This window comes from Pipistrellus kuhlii, unplaced genomic scaffold, assembly GCF_014108245.1.
Source record: "Pipistrellus kuhlii isolate mPipKuh1 unplaced genomic scaffold, mPipKuh1.p scaffold_m20_p_9, whole genome shotgun sequence".
Lineage (NCBI taxonomy): Eukaryota > Metazoa > Chordata > Mammalia > Chiroptera > Vespertilionidae > Pipistrellus > Pipistrellus kuhlii.
The window spans coordinates 7,350,927-7,371,918 of record NW_023425595.1 but is presented as its reverse complement, the minus strand read 5'-3'; the positions used below and the strand labels follow the sequence as shown (position 1 = coordinate 7,371,918).

The window sequence follows — 20,992 nt, the reverse complement described above, 5'->3', positions numbered from 1 at the left end:
GTTATAGTACTTTTCTACCAAAAGCAAGCAATTCATGCTAATCTGAAAAACGCATGGTACCTGTGCAAATCAAATCTGTAAGCAAAAAGACAAACTTAATCTAAAGTAAATATGAACCATTTGTAATTTCCTCTCTGCTAATACAAAAAAGAGAAATGATTGAAACTAAGGATCTCAACAATTTTTTTTAAATTTTACATAGTCCTTCAATGATACCCTCTTTTAGTCTTTATTAAGAATTATGCATGCATCAAGGATACAGCTTTCATTTTGGTAGAGCTAGTCTACCTGAATCACTAGTATATTGTTGTCTATTAACAACTTTATGATTTTTAAATTAGTGTTCGGAATCCTAATACTTAAAACAAAGCTATTATTATCCCTGGTACTGTACAAAGCATTATAAATATTTTCTCATTCAAACCCCTTAGGAAGTCTATTGTATGGCAAGGACCGGACACAAAGTATGGTAGAGATCACCCTCAGAGTAACTCAAGTAACAAGTAGAAGGGCCAAGGATTGAACCTCAGGCAGCTGGACTCCAGGGCTCACAGTCTGAGCCATTTTACCACACTGTCTTCCCAATACCTGCATGCATTCCTTTTGTTATCATAATATACAAAGAAAGACTTACGTTGTCCAAGTCAGGAATGTCCAAAAAGAATTCAGGATACTCATATGCTACTCCCACATTGTTCACTGAAATAAGACAAGATTGTTAGCCTGCTAACATATATATTTTATAGATTTAAAAAAATATATTGGGATTAAAGGTTTCAATAATACTATTTATGGTTGGAGTGACATTTTCCACAACTTTCTATTAAAAAATGTATCCATGTGTGTACAGTTCAAGAGTCTCCTCTGTCATTAAACCTGTTTGTACCCACCACACCCAGCTCCTGACAAAAGAACTTATGTTCACCTTCCAATTTCCATAACCCCTTGGAGTATGCCTATTCTGCCTCTGTAATAGTTATTTGTAGACATTGCTCAACTCCTTTCTAGATCTTAAATTTTCACAGTAGAAAGAGCAGAGAATACTGTAGTAAGGTAAACTGGAAGCTTGAGTTCCACTTATAACCATTTCAGAAAATGTGTGTCTTGGGATAAGTCACATAGGACAGGCATCTCTTTCTTCAACTCTGAAATGAGAGCTCATTCAGTCATCCAACAAAACCTGAAGGAAAAGTCAGTCTCTGGCATCATGGAGCATACAATTGAGTAGAAAGAGAAAGGCACTACATGAAAAGAATTAAAACAATTATTTCATTACAAAGTACAAAGTGTTATAGGAGTCTATGTCTGGAGCATCTGAGCTTATCTGGGAAGTGAGAGAAGGCTTCTCTGTGAAGGCCAAGAGAGTGGGTCAATTATCTCCAGTAAACCATCCTTGTCTACTAGCCCATAGGCCTTGAAGTCATGCCTTAGTCTTCCTGTATTCCTACTCCTCAACCACCTACCTAAGATTGGAGCTACAAGACAAGTGAGAAGCTATGAATAAGCATATATAATTAGGTACATGACTATCACTCAGATATCCTTTAGCTTCCTTAGCCCAGGAAAGACAAAGACAAACCCAGAATAAGGAATATTTGCAGGAATCATACAAATAAAATATCTTAGAATTTATTTTAACCAAATACACAGTGAAATGGATTATCTATCTGTCTACCTATCTATCTATCTGTATTTAATCATCATAACAACTACATTACCTCCCTTATACATATTAGAAAACTGAAGTTCACAGCAGTTAAATTACTCACCCAAGATCAGAGAGAAGAAATTCAAACTCAGGAAATTTGACTTCAGAGGCTAGGCCCTTAACCACTACATTAAAGCCCTCATACGCCTTCATCCAGTCTTCAGTTCAGAAAAAAATATCAGTAATAATTGGAGAATAGAAATCTGATACTGATGTTTAATAAAACTGTAAAGTATTACAAGAAAGGTTTCAGTAGCAAAAAGATAATGAAGTTATGATTGTCTTCTAAAGCTCATAAGAAACTGTGCCTGATAAACCTGATAGTAGTAATAGTAACTTTTTCAATAGACTAACAAAATTAGTAGCTCAAAGGAACTCAATAAGAGTTCTATATTTAGCAGTAAGCCAGTCACTTGAGGCTGTGAGTCTCAAGATTCTACTTGCACAATTTGGTCAGCATGGCCTGAACAAGATCGCTGAAACCTGCCTGAAAATCTGAAAGCAAAAGATAATGACAATGTAAACTGTATTTAATTAGGATTCTTACCCATCTGAATAGGCATAGTATCTACACATAATTAATAACAGCAAGTCCAAATCCATTTTTATTTTATTCAATAGGTTCTCTATCCACCAAGGGTTCTGGGATTCAATTCTATAAAAGAGCTGTTAAAATTAAGCCCAAACTAGTTGCAGGTGGGACTTTATACTCACTGGACTTTGCTAACCATCTTCGGAATTAGAAAGGATAAATAACTTATTTACAGCATGATTAAGAGAAACAGCAACACCCAAATTATCTATTAAAGTGCTCCACATAAAATAGTCTTTAAAAAGTCAGGTTAAGATAACAGAATCCTTGCCCGAGATGGTTTGGCTCAGTGGATGGAGCATAGGCCTGCGGGCTGAAGGGTCCCAGGTTCGATCCCAATCAAGGGCATATGCTCAGGTTGCGGGCTCAATCTCCAGTGGGAGGCATGCAGGAGGCAGCTGATCAATGATTCTTTCTTATTGACATTTCTATCTCTCTCTCCCTCTCCCTTCCTCTCTGAAATCAATAAAAAATGTATTAAAAATAATAATTAAAAAATAAATAAAATGTGGTGTGTTTTTTTAAGGTAACAGAATCCTTAAAGAAAGAATCTGTCAAATTGTAATATTCATCGGGATTAAAAACAAATTTCTGCCTCATATAGCATACTCCATCTCCCTTCACTTTCCCATATCTAGAAAACTTTCTTTACATTCCTTTCTAGCCAGTGGGAAAATTAATGTTCTACTTCAGTATACTGAAGAAAATTGAGTAGTATAATTATAAATCATTTAAGATCTAGATTCGGTTTTGTTTTGTTTTTAAAGTCTGAGATTTTGCAAGCAGCACAGTTGACTTTGCAATCTTTATGACATGTACTATAAGCACAGAGTCCAGCTAAGGAAGCTCACAAATAAATAAATAAACCAGTAGGAAGTGTTATTCTGGTTAAGGCCACACTATTGATAGAAAGCCTTCAGATATGTTTCTGCTAACTGAGCAAAGAAAAGCTATCAAAACTCTCTACTCACACAATGAGAACCTGAACATCTACTTGACACAGCTCTAAAAGAAAACCCAGTCAACATGGGGAACTTCTGCCCAAATAAATAAACAGTATCACGTATAAGGGCTACACTTTCATACTACACACAGGAAAAAAAGATAAAGTGGGAACAGAACTTTAGAACACTGAACCAAATTTTATGAGGGGGAAGTACCTGCCAATGTCAGATTGGCAACAGGTCCCAATGCAGCAGTTTTCAACTAGTGTGCTCAAAGAATTTTTAAAACATGCAATACCTGACTATTTAGTAAGGGGCACTGGCCTCTTTTCCCTTAAATTGTGAAATACACACACACACACACACACACACACACACACACACACCAAAAGAAAAAAGAAAAGAAAAAAAACACAACATGAAAAATGGCCCTGGCTAGTTCTGCTCAGTAGCTAGAACATTGGTCCACAGACCAAACCAAAGCCTTGAGGGTTCAATTTCTGGTCAAAGGCATGCACTTGCATTGCAGGCTCGAGTCAGGGCACCTGCAGGAGGCAACCAATCAATTCTCACATTGATATTCCTCTCCCTCTCTCTCTCCCTTCCACTCTCTCTAAAACTCAGTGGGAGAAAAGGGGGGCGGGGGGAATATCCAAAGGGGAGTGATAACAGCCAGCACAACAATAGATGTCTGGTGTGAATGAATTATACCTATTTTTGTCAAGTCAACAACAACAAAAAATGTATTCTTGGTGGGCCACAGAATTTTTGCTAGTTTGTGTGTGCCATGGGTGAAAAGGTTGAAAGTCGTTGTTCTATACCAGGGAATAGGGCTCTTAAATCTCTTTGTTCTTTATTGGCTGCACTCTTTGTTAGTGAGATATACGATACCCACTTTCTCTCCAGAGAGGCTGTAACCACTCAGAGTGCTATTATTTAAGAATGTAGAGGAAAAACAACTGTTGCTCTCAAATGGTTATTTCTATAAACTGCACAATTGTGAAAATCTCTTGGAAGAGGCAAACTGTTTGCAATTTTATTTTATGACATTAGGTGGCAGCAATAACCAAGTGGCTGGAGGAAAGCTTTCAGGGAACTGGAAAAGGAAGAAAACAGGTTTCCTTTAGGGTAGGAGTAAAGGATAGAATTATTTCCAGGATAATTTAATTTCATTAAGAATGGGTGCATACAATGCCATTTTAAATATTACAGGATTCATTCTAGGGTTCACCAAACCAAAGAATGCCACAAGTTATTTCTACATTATTCAGATAGTTGAAAACCTTTCTAAATGGAAGCATTTTATGTCTTTTTTTCTTAATCCTCACATGAGTATATTTTTTTCCATTGATTTCTATAAAAAGTGGAAGGGAGAGAAGAGGGGGAGAGAGAAACATCGACAGGAGAGAGATATATCGACTGGTTGCCTCCCCCACATGCTCCTTCAGAGGCTGGGGAATCTGAAACCAAGGAAAGTGCCCTTGACCTGGAATCAAACCTGAGACCCTTCAGTCCACAGACCAATGCTCTAACCACTGAGAAGACTAGCCAGGGCAATGGAAGCATTTTAAATTGGCATTAAACAGCCGTTCATTCGTGGGGGGTTTTAATCCTACAAGTGAGGCATGAGAGATTTTAAATTTTTTATTCAGGGACCCACAGAACCCTTTTACTAGTGTAACGTGTCATGTCTTTCAGAAAACAAAGGATGTCTGTGTAATCTGAGAATTCCAACCACTACTCCAACAATCACCACAGGACCATGAATAGATATAACATCTATCCCATCAGTTTCTCACTGGAGTTCCAATACTGAGAAGAGATCAATAGAACAGAGGACACAATCAGAGGACAGGGTGAAGACAGATCAAGAACAAGGACGAGGTGAGTGGTTAGAGAAGGAGGTGGCAGGTTCTCCATGACCCCCTCCACAACTCTCAAAAACACCAATAATTAAGAATTGTCTTTTCAAGACACAGAAAATCCAGAGTAATTCTGAATGTTATATTAATATTCTAAATGATATCATGCTGCAGTTTAAAAATCACTTCCATATCTCATACCTAAAAAGGAAAAAAAGCATCTACAAGATTTCTGTTTCTTCTAAATTCATTTACTGCTACTTCTGACCTACTGGATGTTTAGAATCCTTTATCAAAACCGGCTGCTACAGAGATAATGACGTCATTAGAAAATTAGATTTTTGGTAACTGGGTTGGGCATGAGGGAGGAGCAAACAATATAAACTACACAATAAAAATCCATTTGAACAAACACAATAATAACAGATATGAATATACACACATCACTTTCAAGCTGCTGCTTTTTCTAGATTAATAAGAGAGAGAAGAAATTAAGGTGATTTAGAAACACATTGCCTAATGGTTGGGCTTTCTAATATATATTAAATAAGGCAAAGTATTCTCTATTTCCTTCTCATCACATCTAAGTGGAAAACATTCAGTCTATGTTTCAGTTATATCTGTAGTTACATATACTCATTCAGCTCAAACATTAGAGAAAGGAAAAACCTATTAGAGTTCATTAATGAAAATGGATTAGAAAAAGGTGCTGCCACTTCATTATATTTCAAAATAAACCAAAAAAATTTAAAATGTAGGCACCAGTAATAGCGTATGTACCCAAAGTGGGGGGAACCTCTCCTGTCTTAAAGCTTTTGAGCTAAAAAAAGGTATGGATCTCGGGGTCCAATACACACAGGTTTTAGTCCTGGTTTTACTACTAACAGCTCCTAACGAGGATTTTACAAAAAAAACAAAAACAAAAACAAAAAAACCTGTTTCCTCATTCTTTCTCTCTCTAAAAATGTAGAGAATTAAACAATATCATGCAAAAATATTGAACTCAATCCTGAAACATATTAGTATGTTAATAAACAGAGGAAGAGTTGCTGTTATACAAGTGTTACTGAACTCCTATTTCGTATCCTAATCCAGGTGCTGAGGAGGCAGCAGGATGGCCAAGGTCGCTGCTTTGACTATATAGCACCTACATCCTTCTCAAAGAGCTCTGGGCAATGGATCCTCAAAATAAATGTTTACACTGATTACATTTATCCTAATTGCTTCTCTGTCGTCTTCATTTCACTCAAGGAGAACTAGTCTTCCAGTCTATAGAGAGTGTGGAAAGTGATGCAAAGAAAACTCCTTTTATGCCTTATTTAACATATTGCGGGAGCTAGCACATATTCATACTCTGGCAGATGATATTTGGAACACCATGTAAAACATTTTGCAAACTTCACAGTTTTCATACACTTGTGAGTAGCAATTTCTAAATAAAAGAGAGTTTACAAGGCTTTAAATTTGCAGTGCCTTTAATCAGAAATTGGAAAATTAAGACTGAGTCAGAAGCAACACGACAGAATGTTTCATTTCCACTGTTTAATTATAAATTGCTATGTGATCCTCATTACAACACTCAGTAAGATTTGCCATCCATAAACTTTGAAGATGGGATGAGGAAAGAAGGATAACATGAGGTTGGTAGTTAAAACAGAAGCACCTGCCAATTTCATGATTTAGCGTTCTATTTATATTTCTGAAATCACAGCTAATTATCCAGTTTTAAGTTAAAGATTCTGCTAAATACCATTAGTGGGTTCTAGTAAGAGGAAATACGTTTGAATTCTAAGCCTTGCTCTCCCTTTAGAAATCCGATCTCATTCCATACATCCAATGGAACTATCCTTAGTCTGATAATGTTGCTGATGAATCTCCTAGTATTGAAATGAAAAATTCCATGTGCCTCTTCTGTTTGCCATGATTGGTTACACCAAGTTGCTACCTCATTCAATACAGAGATCTAGTCTTCTACTTGACTCTCCCACTTGGATTTTTCAAATCCTTCTTAAGTTTAGCATATCCCAAAGTGAAATCATCATTTTTTCTCTAAAGAATTTGCTCCTGATCCAGGATTTTCTGTTGTAGAGAAATAGCACCCAGTTGCTTAAGTCAGAACCTGGAAGTTGCTAATTACGAATTGTATAATTTTAAATTCTGTAAGTCTATTTCTTGTCCATAAAAATTGCCACAGAAATATTAATACCTACCTTGTAGGATTGTGGAGGATTAAAAGAGATTCAGCCGAAACTGGTTTGGCTCAATGGATAGAGCGTCAGCCTGGGGACTGAAAGGTCCCGGGTTCGATTCTGGTCAAGGGCATGTACCTTGGTTGCGGGCACATCCCCAGTAGGGGGTGTGCAAGAGGCAGCTGATCAATGATTCTCTCTCATCGATGTTTCTAACTCTCTATCCCTCTTTCTTCCTCTCTGTAAAAAAATCAATAAAATATATATATTTTTTTTTTAAAAAAAAGATTCATTAGCATGGTAACTGGCATATTTTAGAAAATACTTAATGAATGTTGGGTAATAATAATTAAAACCAAATAACTATTATTGTTATTTTTTCCAGACAAGACCTCTGAAGAATACCTTCATCAGATCCTGGTTCTGTTTTGGGTTTCTTTTTTTTTAAGATAATTAAACTTTGATTTAATAAGGTAGAGCACTTTATTGATACTTAGACTGAAACAGTAATAACTTATTTTTCATAATAATTTAAGTACAAATATCTTATACATTTTGTTTTACATTTTTTATTAAGATATGACATATGTGGTCTTATCCTCCCATTGCCACTTCCAATTCCCCTACCCCCACTCATGCCCTTACCCCCAGGTGTCTGTGTCCATTGGTTAGGCTTATATGCATGCATACAAGTCCTTTGGTTGATCTCTCTCCCTTACCCCCACCCTCCCCTACCTTCCCTCTGAGGTTTGAACATCATCAATGCTTCTCAATCTCTGGATCTGTTTTGTTCATCAGTTTCTGTTGTTCATTATAATCCACAAATGAGTGAGATCATGTGATATTTATCTTTTTCTGACTGACATATTTCACTTAGCATAATGTTCTCCAGTTCTATCCATGTTGTTGCAAATGGTAGGAGATCCTTCCTTTTTACAGCAGGGTAGTATTACATTGTTTAGATGTACCAGTTTTTTAATCCACTCATCTGCTGATGGACTCTTGGGCTATTTCCAAATCTTAGCTATTGTAAATTGTGCTGCTATGAACATAGGGGTGCATATATCCTTTCTGATTGGTGTTTCTATTTTCTTGGGAAATATTCCTAGAAGTGGGATTACCAGGCCAATGGGAGTTCCATTTTTAACTTTTTGAGGAAATTCCATACTGTCTTCTACAGTGGCTGCACTAGTTTGCATTCCCACCAGCAGAGCTGGAGGATTCCTTTTTCTCCACATCCTTGCCAGCACTTGTCATTTGTTGATGATAGCCATTCTGACAAGTGTGAGATGGTATCTCGTTGTTTTGATTTGCATCTCTCAGATGATTAGTGACTTTGAGCATGTTTTCATATGTTTCTTGGCCTTCTTTATGTCCTCTTGTAAAAAGTATCTATTTAGGTCCATTGCCCATTTTTTGATTGGGTTAATTATCTTCCTTTTGTTAAATTGTATGAGTTCCCTGTAAATGTTGGAGATAACATTGGCAAATATGTTCTCCCATGCAATGGGCTTTCTTGTTGTTTTTTGGTTCTATTTCTACTTCCTAAACATTTCTCCAGTCATCCAACTCCCATTACCATCATCCTAATATGAAACCATCATCATATTATGTTTCATTGCTGAAATAGACATACTGGTCTCCTTTTATCAATTCTTGTCCGCTTCAACTTGGGAGTCAGAATGATCTCTCTAAAATTCTATCATGATGTCAATTTACTTCTTGAAACCCTACAATGTCTACATTGTCCTTCCAAAAAAGTCCAAAAGCTAATAAACCTGGTTTTGTAAGCCCTTTTGTGATCTGGGCCTGCTTCATCTCCAGACTCCAGCCACTTCAATCTGTGCTCTAGATTTACAGGTCCTCTACCAGTTACCGCAATTGGCCAAGCACATTTTCCTTAGGGGTCTGTACTTTCTGTTTTCTGCCCAGAAACCCTTTCCACAGCTCTCCTTCCAGGATTAATCAGCCTTCAGGTCTCAATTTAAACATTACTTTTCCAGACAAAACATCTCAAACACTCTTAGCTTTCTCAGTAACATACTCTCATGGCATGCAACACACTCCCAATTATTTGTTCAATGGCTGACTTCCATGAGAGCAGGAACAATATCAGTTTTATTTACTGCTATATCTTTGTAATTTTACTTGTTGATACTCTCATTTCTCTACAAATCTGTCACCTCTAACTTGTTGAGTTTATCAGTATATGATTGATTCAATGAATCAATCACAAATAGGAAAGGAGAGCTGCTGTATCATAATTTTTTTGGTCTTGGTCAGATTCCTAGGGTAGATGTTCTAAACTTTTGGAATTTCCAGGGTAACAGGAGTATCTTTGTTATTCCTGGTGGGCCTGTGGATCACAACAGAACTTATACTACCAAGACGATTCAGAATGGGGATTGGTCACGATGAAGAACAACTGTGTAACTAGAGGGTTGGCTGGGGCTCTGAGCCAGCCCAACCTCTGGAAAAGGAAGCGGGGCTGCAAACTGAGGTCAGTCACTGGAGAAATGAGCCATGCCTAAAGAATGAAACCCAATAGAGACTCTGAACATTGAAGCTCAGTGGAGCTGTCTGGTTGGTGAGCAATCAATGTATGTGGGGAGAGTGGGGAGTCCCGACTCCACAAGGAGAGGACCAGCAACTGTATTCCAAACCCTCTCAGACTTTGCCCCATGTGACTCCTCATTGGACTGGTCTTGATTTGCATCCTTCATACGAAAGCTGTTTTCTCAAGCTCTGTAAGATGTTCTGGCAAATATCAAACCTGAATTTGTAATCAGTTGGTCAGAAGTGCAGTGCTTGTCCTGGGGAGCTCCAAATTTGTAGTAAGTATCAGAAGTAAGGGAAGTATTGTTGGGGATTGTGCCCCTGAACTTATGGAGTCTACACTAACTTTGGGTGGTCTGGGTCAGCATTTGATTGCATTTACAAAAGCGAAGTTTTAGAAGTGTCGTACACCACTCAAAAGCATGAAAATCATATCCCAGTATAATAAAGATACTCCATGGTTTCAGGAAATGAGCATTCTATCATGCTCCTGTAATTCTTTCCTTTGTAACTAGGCTAATAGTCTATGTCCCTTCTGGGGCCTGAGTCATTTTATGCCTGGGCTACAGGAAAGAAAAAAAAAAGTGAGTGGAGAAGGGGATTACTTCCGAAAGTATGAAGTTTATCTTTGGTGCTCTCTTAACTAATTATTTTTCCCCCTTCTATTTTTCCTCCCCTCAAGTATCTCACTGATCACTAATCTGCCCCTATAATCTCCTCTTTAAGCCTCTTCTTTTCGATTTCAAAATAATTTCTCCATGTCTTTCACTAAGATAGTCATTTCCTCAAGGTGATTGATCCAGCAAGTAGACAGGTAATAAACTGAATGTACTAATCCCAATTCTCCTATCTAATAAAAGAGAAATATGCAAAATGACCATCACTCCAACACACAAGATGGTTGCCCATATGTGGTCAAAGATGGCTGCCCCCATGTGGACACAAGATGACTGCCACAAGATGGCCAGCAGGGGAGGGCGGTTGGGAGGGACCAGACCTGCAAGGGAGGGCAGTTGTGGGTGATCAGGCCAGCAGGCAAGGGCAGTTAGGGGTGACCAGGCTGACAGAGGAGGGAAGTTGGGACAACTGGGCCTGCAGGGAAGGGCAGTTGGGGGGGACCCAGGTCTGCAGAGAAAACCAATTATGGGGGGACCAGGCCTGAAGGGAGGACAGTTTGGGGCAATCAGGCTGGCAGGGGACAGTTAGGCATCAATTAGGCTGGCAGGGGAGTGGTTAGGGGTGATCAGGCTGGTAGGCAGAAGCGGTTAGGGGCAATCAGGAATGCAGGCAGGCAAGCAGTTGGGAGCCAGCTGGATTGTGAGAGGGATGTCCCAGATTGGAGAGGGTGCAGGAATTCTGTCACCGGGCCTCTAGTCTTTATAAGTAAAAGCCTACGCAACCTTTCCGAGCAGATGACTGGCCGGTAGCAATGCGCACTGACCACCAGGGGGCAGATGCTCAATGCAGGAGCAGCCCCCTGATGCTCAGTGTGCTCCCACAGCCACCCTCCCATGATCTCTTCCCCCAGCTGGACAGCTCCATTGGCCCAATCACCAACCCAGGTCAAGGGACCCCACCCATGTATGAATCTGTGCACCAGACCTCTAGTAAGATATAAAGAAGATGGCATTGGTTCTTTCAGAACTACTTACATTTCAAAAGGCAATTTAAAACTAATTTCTTATTAGTAAAATTCTAAGAATGGCAAGAAGATAACCTATAGCTCTGTATAATTCTAAACTCTCTGAAGACAAAGTAACACTCTTCTTGTAACTTCCCTCATCAATCGAGACTGGGAAGCTGCATAACTTCCTGGTATGCACGTATCCTTCCTTGGGGGAAGATAGAGACAGTTTCCTCCCTCTCCTTGGCCTACATTGATTTCTTCTCTTTTTGATACTTTAGGGACTGAACTCTAAGAAAGCCATCCCAATTAATTACCTGGGAATTTGCCATTTGTAAGCTAACTGGTCCTTCCCCCAAATAGCTAATAATACCCATGGGTCTTTTGTTAAGAAGCTTTGGAAACTTAAGTATAAACAGATACATAATCCTTTCTTTCCTTTCATTAATAGCTCCCTTGCCCCACACTTCCTCCTATAAAAACCTTCCATTTTGTACAACACTCAGAATGCCCTTCTAGTTGCTAGATGAGATGCTGCCCAATTCATGAATCCCTTAATAGGGCCAATTAGAGCTTCACATTTACTCGATTTAATTTTGTTTTTTAACAATAAATAAATAGGCCTGAATACACTCAGCCAGCACCATATGACATCATAAGTCTCCCTGTCTGCACCCATGGACTCTCTGGTTTCTACAACTTATATAAACGGTGACAGTATGGGATGCCGAAGATCTTTGCAGCATTTGGCGTGGAAATTCTTGATATAGGGTAGGATGCATTAAAAGCTATGATTGACTTACTTATTAAATGAATCACAAACTAAGTAACTATATTTTTCCAGAAAGACCCTTCTATTTTTAATTCTAAAATAAAGAATGTCACTTTTTTAAAAGTTAAAAACTCATAGCAGTGTAATTTGAAATAAGTATTATCTGTGGCATACTTGAAATCCAAGGCTACTCTGTTGGCCTTGGTAAATTATGCCTCCCGCGATGCATTGTGCAAAGTCCTCCAAACCAATTTGGAGCACACATGAGAGTCTCTTGAGGAATCAAGTAAGCATTAGAGCAGTCCCATTTTGTTAACCAATTGTTTGCTTACTCAAAGCAATATTGATGTCATTTTCTCTGAATAGTTGAAATTTTTTAAGCTTTCTCAACTCTGTGTTTCCTGGCATCTGCCCGAGAGAAGAGAGCAGATGCTTACTTAATTTATATAACAGCATTAAAAATCCAACTCCTCAACTTTATGCATTTAGAGTCTTATCAAGTTACCATGACCTTTCAGTATGAATTCACACAATTTGTGGCTGTTTTCCTTCCACTTATCTTATTGAAAACTTAATGTTTCTCTCATGACAAAGGGCTTTAGCATTTTCCTTGGTAGTTCAGGAAATATTAATTTTCTTTATTAAGTACTGACTATACTTTGGTGGTTAATGCTATTCAAACAAATGGGGTGTGCCATGGTGATTTATTTTTCTTTTTATCATTACTGGTTTTGTTAATAATCAGTAGGAAAAAAAATCCTACCTGTAACTTAATATGGATTGCTAGATCCTACCAGAAATCAATTCCCTAAAATAAGGGAATATTAGACAGGAGAGATTGACATTAAGCAGAAGTAGGAAAATAAGGTTATTTCTCCTTTATTGGATAGAGGTGGGGGCATGTATGATATGGATGGGGATGAGAGAGGGAAGAAAGAAGGTGAAGGACTACAGACCCAGGTAATCATAAGAAGAAAACATAAACACTGTACCGCCCCTAAGTTCTATACCTACACTATGAGTTGAAATATGACCTAGCAATAAGATAAAATTAGCTCATAAAGGTGTCTTTATAATTCTCTCAAAAATCTTGACAAACTAAAATTATAATGTAATGTAAGTATAAGATATCTGCTAACAACTGTCAATAATAATTATGCAAAGCTTATGATTAAGGAGACAGGTGTGGTAGAGGAGAAAGAAAATTAAATGGATAATCACTTAATAAGATAATATATTCAAAAGTACTGCTATAAACTTTAAAGGATTATGTAAATATTACCTATAATTATTTTTATTATTAATCTGTAACCAAGTAGAAGTAAAAAATAATGTTGTGTGTATGTCTCAATAAGTATTCAATCAGAATTATTTAATCATAATATAACTTTAAAGTGTTATCTTTCCCATTAGAACATTATACTACATAATATCAAGTATTTCTTGTTCACTGTTGTATCTCCAGTTCATTGATAAATGAATGAATGTAATATGAACTGCTATGGCAATTTACTAAGGAGCTGGACTACAAAAACAATGGTTCCATTAGCATATGTGGTCTAGGAAAACATCAGTCCTCATGTCTAAATATCAATGTTTACGTATTGACACAAGTCCTAGGATTTTAGAAGTGGGGAAAACATGCTTCAGAACCACATGCCCTCTATTCCCATCCTTAACAGATCTGTCTGTTGTGCCTAAACTCATACTGTAGACTTTACATATATTGAGTCAGGAAAGAACAGATGAAGAACGCCTTTTTTAACCCAGCAGTCCAACAGCGACCAGATGCCCAACATTTCCATCTTCAAGGGCATCGGCTCTAAGTATCTATAGTTCAAAGTTACCCAGTGAAAAGCAGCTAAAATGTATGTTCAGCTAAGAACAATTGTGATTAACAAAACTACTTCTGAAAGAAAATTTTCTTCTCCAAGAGCACAAGTTGAAGGTGTATCTCCGCTCATTAGAGCTCCTCAATCCATGTCTCTGCCTAAGCCAGCCTTGATTCTTCAGGACTTGCCTAGTTTGAAAGGGGTTAGGATAGACTATGGCAGTGCATATCCTAACTAATAAGTCATACCTGCTACTTACTGATTTGAGAATTTTCAAAAAGTCAACAATTTTACAGATGTTAGTGATGCTGCAGGTATTCCAGATCTCAGCCGAGGAAAGAGAATTATGAAAGACACCAGGCAATATTATAAGTATTGACATAAGAAGAACGTGTAGACAAAAGGCAAAAACTAGACCTCTGTCTTCTCTCATATTTTGCTACTGGCTATACTATAAGTGAGGGAGCAGTGCAGGTAGGTGGGGCATGGTGATGTGTGATGTGGACCAGGCAGGAGCTGAAAAAGATGACATGGCTAAGCCTGGGTTAAGGCACTGTGTAGGACTATATATGTTTAACTTGTTTGTAAATTGCATTACCAAGAAATTATATAAAAGACCATTCTTTTATAGTATGAGTAAAAGAGGTGAGGTTGTGAATAAAGAAATGTTAGAAAACTGTTTTAAAGCTTTCTTTGTTTTTCCTCCTTTTATAATCCAATAAAGAAGATGATGGCGATTCCCAGGTTCACACCAATTTAGGCAGTGAGATAAACAGGTTCAGGAGAGGAAAGTTTTTCTGAACTACATACTCTGTTTCTTCCCAGAAATGGCTCAAAGAATGTTGGGTAACTTTTCAAAGCCCTTGTTCTTTCCTTAAAAGCTGGCGAATATTTTCCACAACAAGGTACAATATTTCCATATCTCAAAAAATCATTGGTTTTTGGTAATAAGAGCAAGGTGTAACAAAAAAGAGTAGCAGTTTTAGATTAAAAAAAAAAAAAAAAAAAAAGAGGGCTGAATGCCAATTGTATCACTCAGTCTTTATGAGACCTTACACAAGACCCTAAGCTCTCTAGCCACACTTTCAACTGGGGTGATATCTCCCCCAAGGGGACAAAAATTGGTTGGGACGCAGCCAACATGGCAATGCGGTTAAGCATTGACCTATGAACCAGGAGGTTATGGTTCAATTATCAATCAGGGCACATGGCTAAGTTGCAGGTTCAATCCCCGGGGAGGGGGGTGTGTGGTGGTGTGTTAAGAGGTTCAGGAGGCAGGAGATCAATGATTCTCTTTCATCATTGATGTTTATTTCTCCCCCCCCCCCTCCCTTCTTCTCTAAAGTAAATAAAAATATCTTTAAAAATTGGTTTGGGGCTAGAGAGCATAACATCTTATTCTTTCTTTTCTTTCTTTTTTTAATATATTTTATTGATATTTCACAGAGAGGAGGAAGGGAGAGAGATAGAGAGCCAGAAACATTGATGACAGAGAAACATCGACCAGCTGCCTCCTGCACACCCCCTACCGGGGATGTGCCCGCAACCAATGTACATGCCCCTGACCGGAATCGAACCTGGGACCTTTCAGTCCGTAGTCCGACGCTCTACCACTGAGCCAAACTGGCTTTGGCAATATCTTATTCTTTATATGTGTAAAACAAAAATATATATACATAAATGAGTCATACATAAATGAGCAATGCTTTTCTAAGTCTTTCAACTGTAAATATGGGTCAGCATCCTCCACCTTAAAGGATTATTATGATATAAATATAAATATATACAGAGAATGAGAGACTGGAAATAAAGCAAGCAGAGAAAACAACCAAATGCAGAATAGCCATTAAAATATAATTAAAAATACAAAGATTCAAGTAACTATAGATTAATATAATCTAATAATCAATTGTATTAATAAGATAATTTTTGACTCACTAGTCATTTTCTCAACTGAGCACCTAACCTCCAAAAAAGAAAACAGTCATTGTAAAAATCAAACAATAAATGCAAAAAGAATACATATTAGTAAATGTGGCAAAGATACAAACCTAAAACACCAATTTTAAGGCCTGCCAAGCCTGTTTTAATTTTATCATATATATCTTCGGATGCAAAGTCAGCAGCAATGGTCTTTGTTTCCACTTTGAATTTTTCTCCTGGGGAGAAAACACAAATGGGGAGAGAATTAATACATGGCAATTAAGCACTTAATGCCATTATCCTTCCAAACTCTTTTTACCCCCTAATTTGATATAAAATTTAGACCAGGATAATTTCAGGCAACCATGAGGTGATCCAAGAGATTATATAAAGACAACACAATAGTCCCACAATAAAATTCAAATGTCACAGAGTTGGCTGAATGTTCCTTAATCAGTTCTCTTTCCAAAAATCAATGACTACTTTTTAGACCCTTAGGTACAAATAATAATACATGATTCACATTGTAATGTTATATATTCTTTAAATATTACTGGCTTTGCGATTTTAATTGCAAACTGATGCTTCATTACCTCAGGAAGAAGTCTTTATGATGTAATATATTTTAAAGTGTGATATATTAAAACAAAAGTTCATCTTATTAAAATGAAAACAAAAGTAATAGGATTCCATTGGAATTTAAAAGCTCGGTTAATAGTAAATAGTTACTACATTTAAAAATCCATACACAATAGAGACAGAGCTACAAAGTGACACAAGAAAGACTTCACAAGACCATGGGGTTCCAAACAGAGCTCATGGAAATAACGGAATGAGAAATAAGACCATGGAAAAAGGGGACTCATCTGATGTTACCATACTGTTTATGCCTGCCTGCACTAGTGAGTACTTTTGAGAAGACAGCATAGACTGTGAGGTCACCCAGACATTGGTACCAATTTCATTTCCACACTCACTTGCTAAATGACTTTGACCTCCCTTGTCTCTGTGTGAGGCTCAAGTGTTATCTACTGGCATACAGGAGGCACTCCGTAAAAGTTAGTCTCTCCTTTCTCTCCTCAACTAATCCATGCTCACATCACTTTGTGAAGTCCAGTGGACTAAGAAAGCTTCTCTTTGGAAACTGATGAGAATTGATTTAAAAATCCAGTTTCTAAAACGAAATGATTCTCCATTTGCACACAGGCAAGTAAGTTAGTGCATCACAGTGTGCCGCACTAACCCAGGAAGATTCCACTCCTGATCTAAAGGATTTATGTCTGAAACTAAAGAGCCGGTTCACAAAGGATGTGGTTCTTGATTAGACTCAATGAAAAATACTGACCCCAGGAATTCATGAATAAACCAGAGGTTAATAATTGTATGGCAAATATCTTGCCTGCTGGGAAAGACATGCTTACTATTCCACATAAGTGAGTTACTATATGTGTTCATGAAATGAAGAGCCAGACAGACAGAGAGCTGTCATTTCACATTAGCGGATCCAACATGTCTCACTACAAATGGTTCGCAGAATTCACCACAAGTAAGTAAAGATCTTTTATTAGAGCCACAAATTCATAAGGGGGGAGGGGGAAAGAGGAGACAATATCAGAAGGCTGAAGAATACCTTTTATTAACTGTAAAATAGGATAGATTTATCTCTTTATTTTGAGAAAACCAAAGTATGTTGCCATACTAGCACCATATACTGACATTTAGGAAAATTTCTCTCTAGTAATAAAAGCCACTTCACAAGCCCTTAGTCAAATTTATTCTTTCAAATCTCACAGGATGTACTTATGTTGCAGCCTGATATAGACATGCTGCTAAAAAAAAATTCAGAGATGCTTTTGGAAAGAACGTTATTTAGTAAGAACCCTCAAGTAAACTCTTTCTTTGTGTTCACATTAGAATAAGCAAAATGGCTTTTGATGCAAGTTTTTCAAGGGAGGATAAATAACATTATGAACGTACGCCATGATTACTGTGAATCATGTTCTGGTGTGGTTAACACTGCTGCTTTTCTCCTAACTTACCTTCACTGCCTCTAGTGTAGGCTTTCTCTTTTTTTAACGTAGGTCAGCTCATGCCCCTCTCCTCCTCAAAAACCTCCCAGAGTTCCATCTCACTCACAGTAAGACCCAAAGTCTTGGGCAACAACCTAATACTCTTTGAACTCATCTCCACCTACTTCTCCCCCAGTTGCTTTCTATCTCCAGCACAGAGGCCCCCAGCAGTTCTTTAAACACAAAGTGGCCTCAAATACACTCACAGGCTTTTGCTCCCTCTGCCTGGAATGCTCTTCTGCATCCCTTATCTCTGCTGGGTCTTTAAACAGATGTTACCTTCTCAGTGAAGCCTCCTTTGACCACCCTTTAAAAACTGTAAGCACTCCTCCCCTAGCAATTTTTGTCCCCCTTCCCTGCTTTGTTTTATCCTGCTGCGTTGACCGCCCTCTAATACACCATATATTTTCATAATGTATGTGTTTGCTGTCTGTTCCCACCAGAAGTAAGCTTTGTGAAGACAGGACCTGATTGCTCCTAACTGCTTCTGCCTTGTCCCCCGCCACCTCGGCTTCATCCGGAATGACATCTGGAAGGTCGTTCGGCTGTCCAGTTTAATTAGCGTATTATGCTTTTAGTATATAGATTTTTCTGTTCTTTCATAATACGCTAGCTTTAATTATTCTAGCCTTAAGATAAATTTTAATATTTCTGACAATGCAAGTCTCTGTTATTATTATTCTTTTTCAAAAGTTTATTGGTTATCCTCACTTCTTTAGACTCAGTTTTTATTTGGGAGGCATGAAACATTTCAATTAAATTTATGAAGAATGACAATGTGGCATTCCTCCAGGTTCTCCATTTACTCAATGTCTCACAAAAATCGTGTGGTTATAAGTTCTTCAAGAAATTAAACAACTAAAGAATTCCACTATTAGAATACTACACATCATTATACAAAGATACTCAATGCTGCTAATTATTCCTACTGATTTGAACCATTCAGTATTTGAAATTGGATGGGCTGGCATCCTGCTACTTAGTTGTGGCCAAATACAATCATGCCCCCCTCCCATTCTGAGATGGTCTTGGCCCATTGTCTCTCAGCCTAGTGGATGAAACCAGAAACTAAGAAGCAAAAAACTCACAACTCTGATGATTGATATGAGATATTCAAGGCAATCAACTTACTAGAAATGGAGGCAAAAATCAACTCTGGCTTAAATGGTAGAGAATGAAGCCAAGAAATAGCTGGGCTGATGATACCAATCATTCCCTTTTTATCTACTATCCCACTGAAAACCACATAACCATAGTTGTGGAATTACAGAAATATTATTATTCATTACTATAGAGCTATATGACAATGAAGGCCCTCACTGTCTCAAGCCACTCCATCACATGGGTGCCCCCCTCCTGCAGTCACTTTGCTGATTTTTACTCATTAGGTCCAGGTCAAGCCTGGAATTGACAGAAAGGAACTGCACCCATACAAAGTCTCAAGATGCTGATAAAACACCTTTCAGTATTAAAACTAAGGTATTTTTAGGTTCAAATCTAAAAAAGTCAGGAACACATTCCAAATAGTTTTAACATATTTCTGGTCTGGCCATCATTATTTTCATTTTTCTCAACAAACTGATAGCTCTTAAAATATGTCTTTCTCTAAAAATAATGTTACAGGTCTTAGAAAGACTTTCTTCATTTCCCTTCTTGATGTCGAGGGATGTTAGGTCTGAGAATGCTAGAAAAGAGGTCTAATCTACATAAACCCATGCATTATTTATAATTTTTCTATTAATAAAAACCAACGATAATATATTAATTCATTTGTCCCTACATCTGCTCCAAATAAATAATCTGTTTTTCCCCCTAAATTTTAGGTACTATCCATTATGAAAGTTTGTCACATTTACCCTTCCCCATCTTTTCAGTATTAAAACTTTCATCATTTAAGATTCACATTGTGCCACCACCTCTGTGGACTGATTTTTTACGATTCCCATTTTCTCCAAGGTTAAGCTATTTACTCTCTTGGCTGTGTTCCTAGAGACAAAGCTTCCATATAACCTTATTAAATACTTACCATACTCTATTATTCAAAGAGCCCTTATTTCCTAACAAACATAGATCATTCTTTGTCATTTCTGAGTTCCCAGCACCTAGCCCAATGCTTGGCATATGTAACAGAGGTCACTCATTGTTTGTTGACTGAGTAAATGCATCTAGGCCAAGAAGGCTGACTTATTAACATCATCTTCTCAATACTTCTTAACTCTTCCCTATAGAAATAAAATTACATTGCTGGTAAGAGATGTCTATATGAGCCGAAACAGGTTTGGCTCAGTGGATAGAGCGTCGGCTTGAGGACTGAAAGGTCCTGGGTTCGATTCCGGTCAAGGGCATGTACCTTGGTTGCGGGCAAGTCCCCAATAGGGGGTGTGCAAGAGGCAGCTGATTGATGTTTCTCTCTCATCGATGTTTCTAACTCTCTATCCCTCTTTCTTCCTCTCTGTGAAAAATCAATAAAAAATATTTTTTTTTAAAAAGAGAGATGTCTATATGAGATACAATATAACGTAAAGTACTTACTAAAGGCATTTTTAAGCATTAAGATAAATTGAGAAACAACTCAGTTCTTCCATCTGTCCTACAAGGACACTATCATTCTCATAAAAATAGAAACATTTTAGAATTACTGTATAAAAAACCTCAGAAATCACCCAGGAGTTTAACTCAGGGGCATGGAGATGTTGGTTAAAGGTATGGGACCCTCTCTCTTTATCCTGTCCTGAAAAAAAAAGATAATTAGGGAGAAAGGAGAGACTTTTAGAGAAATAGTATATATTCAATGACTACCAATTTTTATCTTCTTAAATCTAAATTTATTAAAATATATTTATAACTCTGAAAACATATTGCATGCTTTTAAAAACTCCTCCATTTTTATATAAAAAGTTTTTCAAAAATAGTCAAAGATG

The 20,992-nt window shown here is 37.6% G+C and overlaps 1 protein-coding gene across 1 annotated transcript in view; it reads right to left on the bottom strand.

Annotated features, from left to right (window-relative positions):
* Positions 1–20,992, bottom strand: part of HSD17B12 (hydroxysteroid 17-beta dehydrogenase 12) — a 115,643-nt gene that overhangs the window by 24,545 nt on the left and 70,106 nt on the right. Inside the window, exons 4-5 of the mRNA XM_036428270.2 lie at positions 16,131–16,238; positions 635–699 (exon numbers count right to left, since the gene is read on the bottom strand). Of these exons, the coding sequence (XP_036284163.1) occupies positions 635–699; positions 16,131–16,238 (173 nt within the window). The remainder of the gene's footprint in view (positions 1–634; positions 700–16,130; positions 16,239–20,992) is intronic.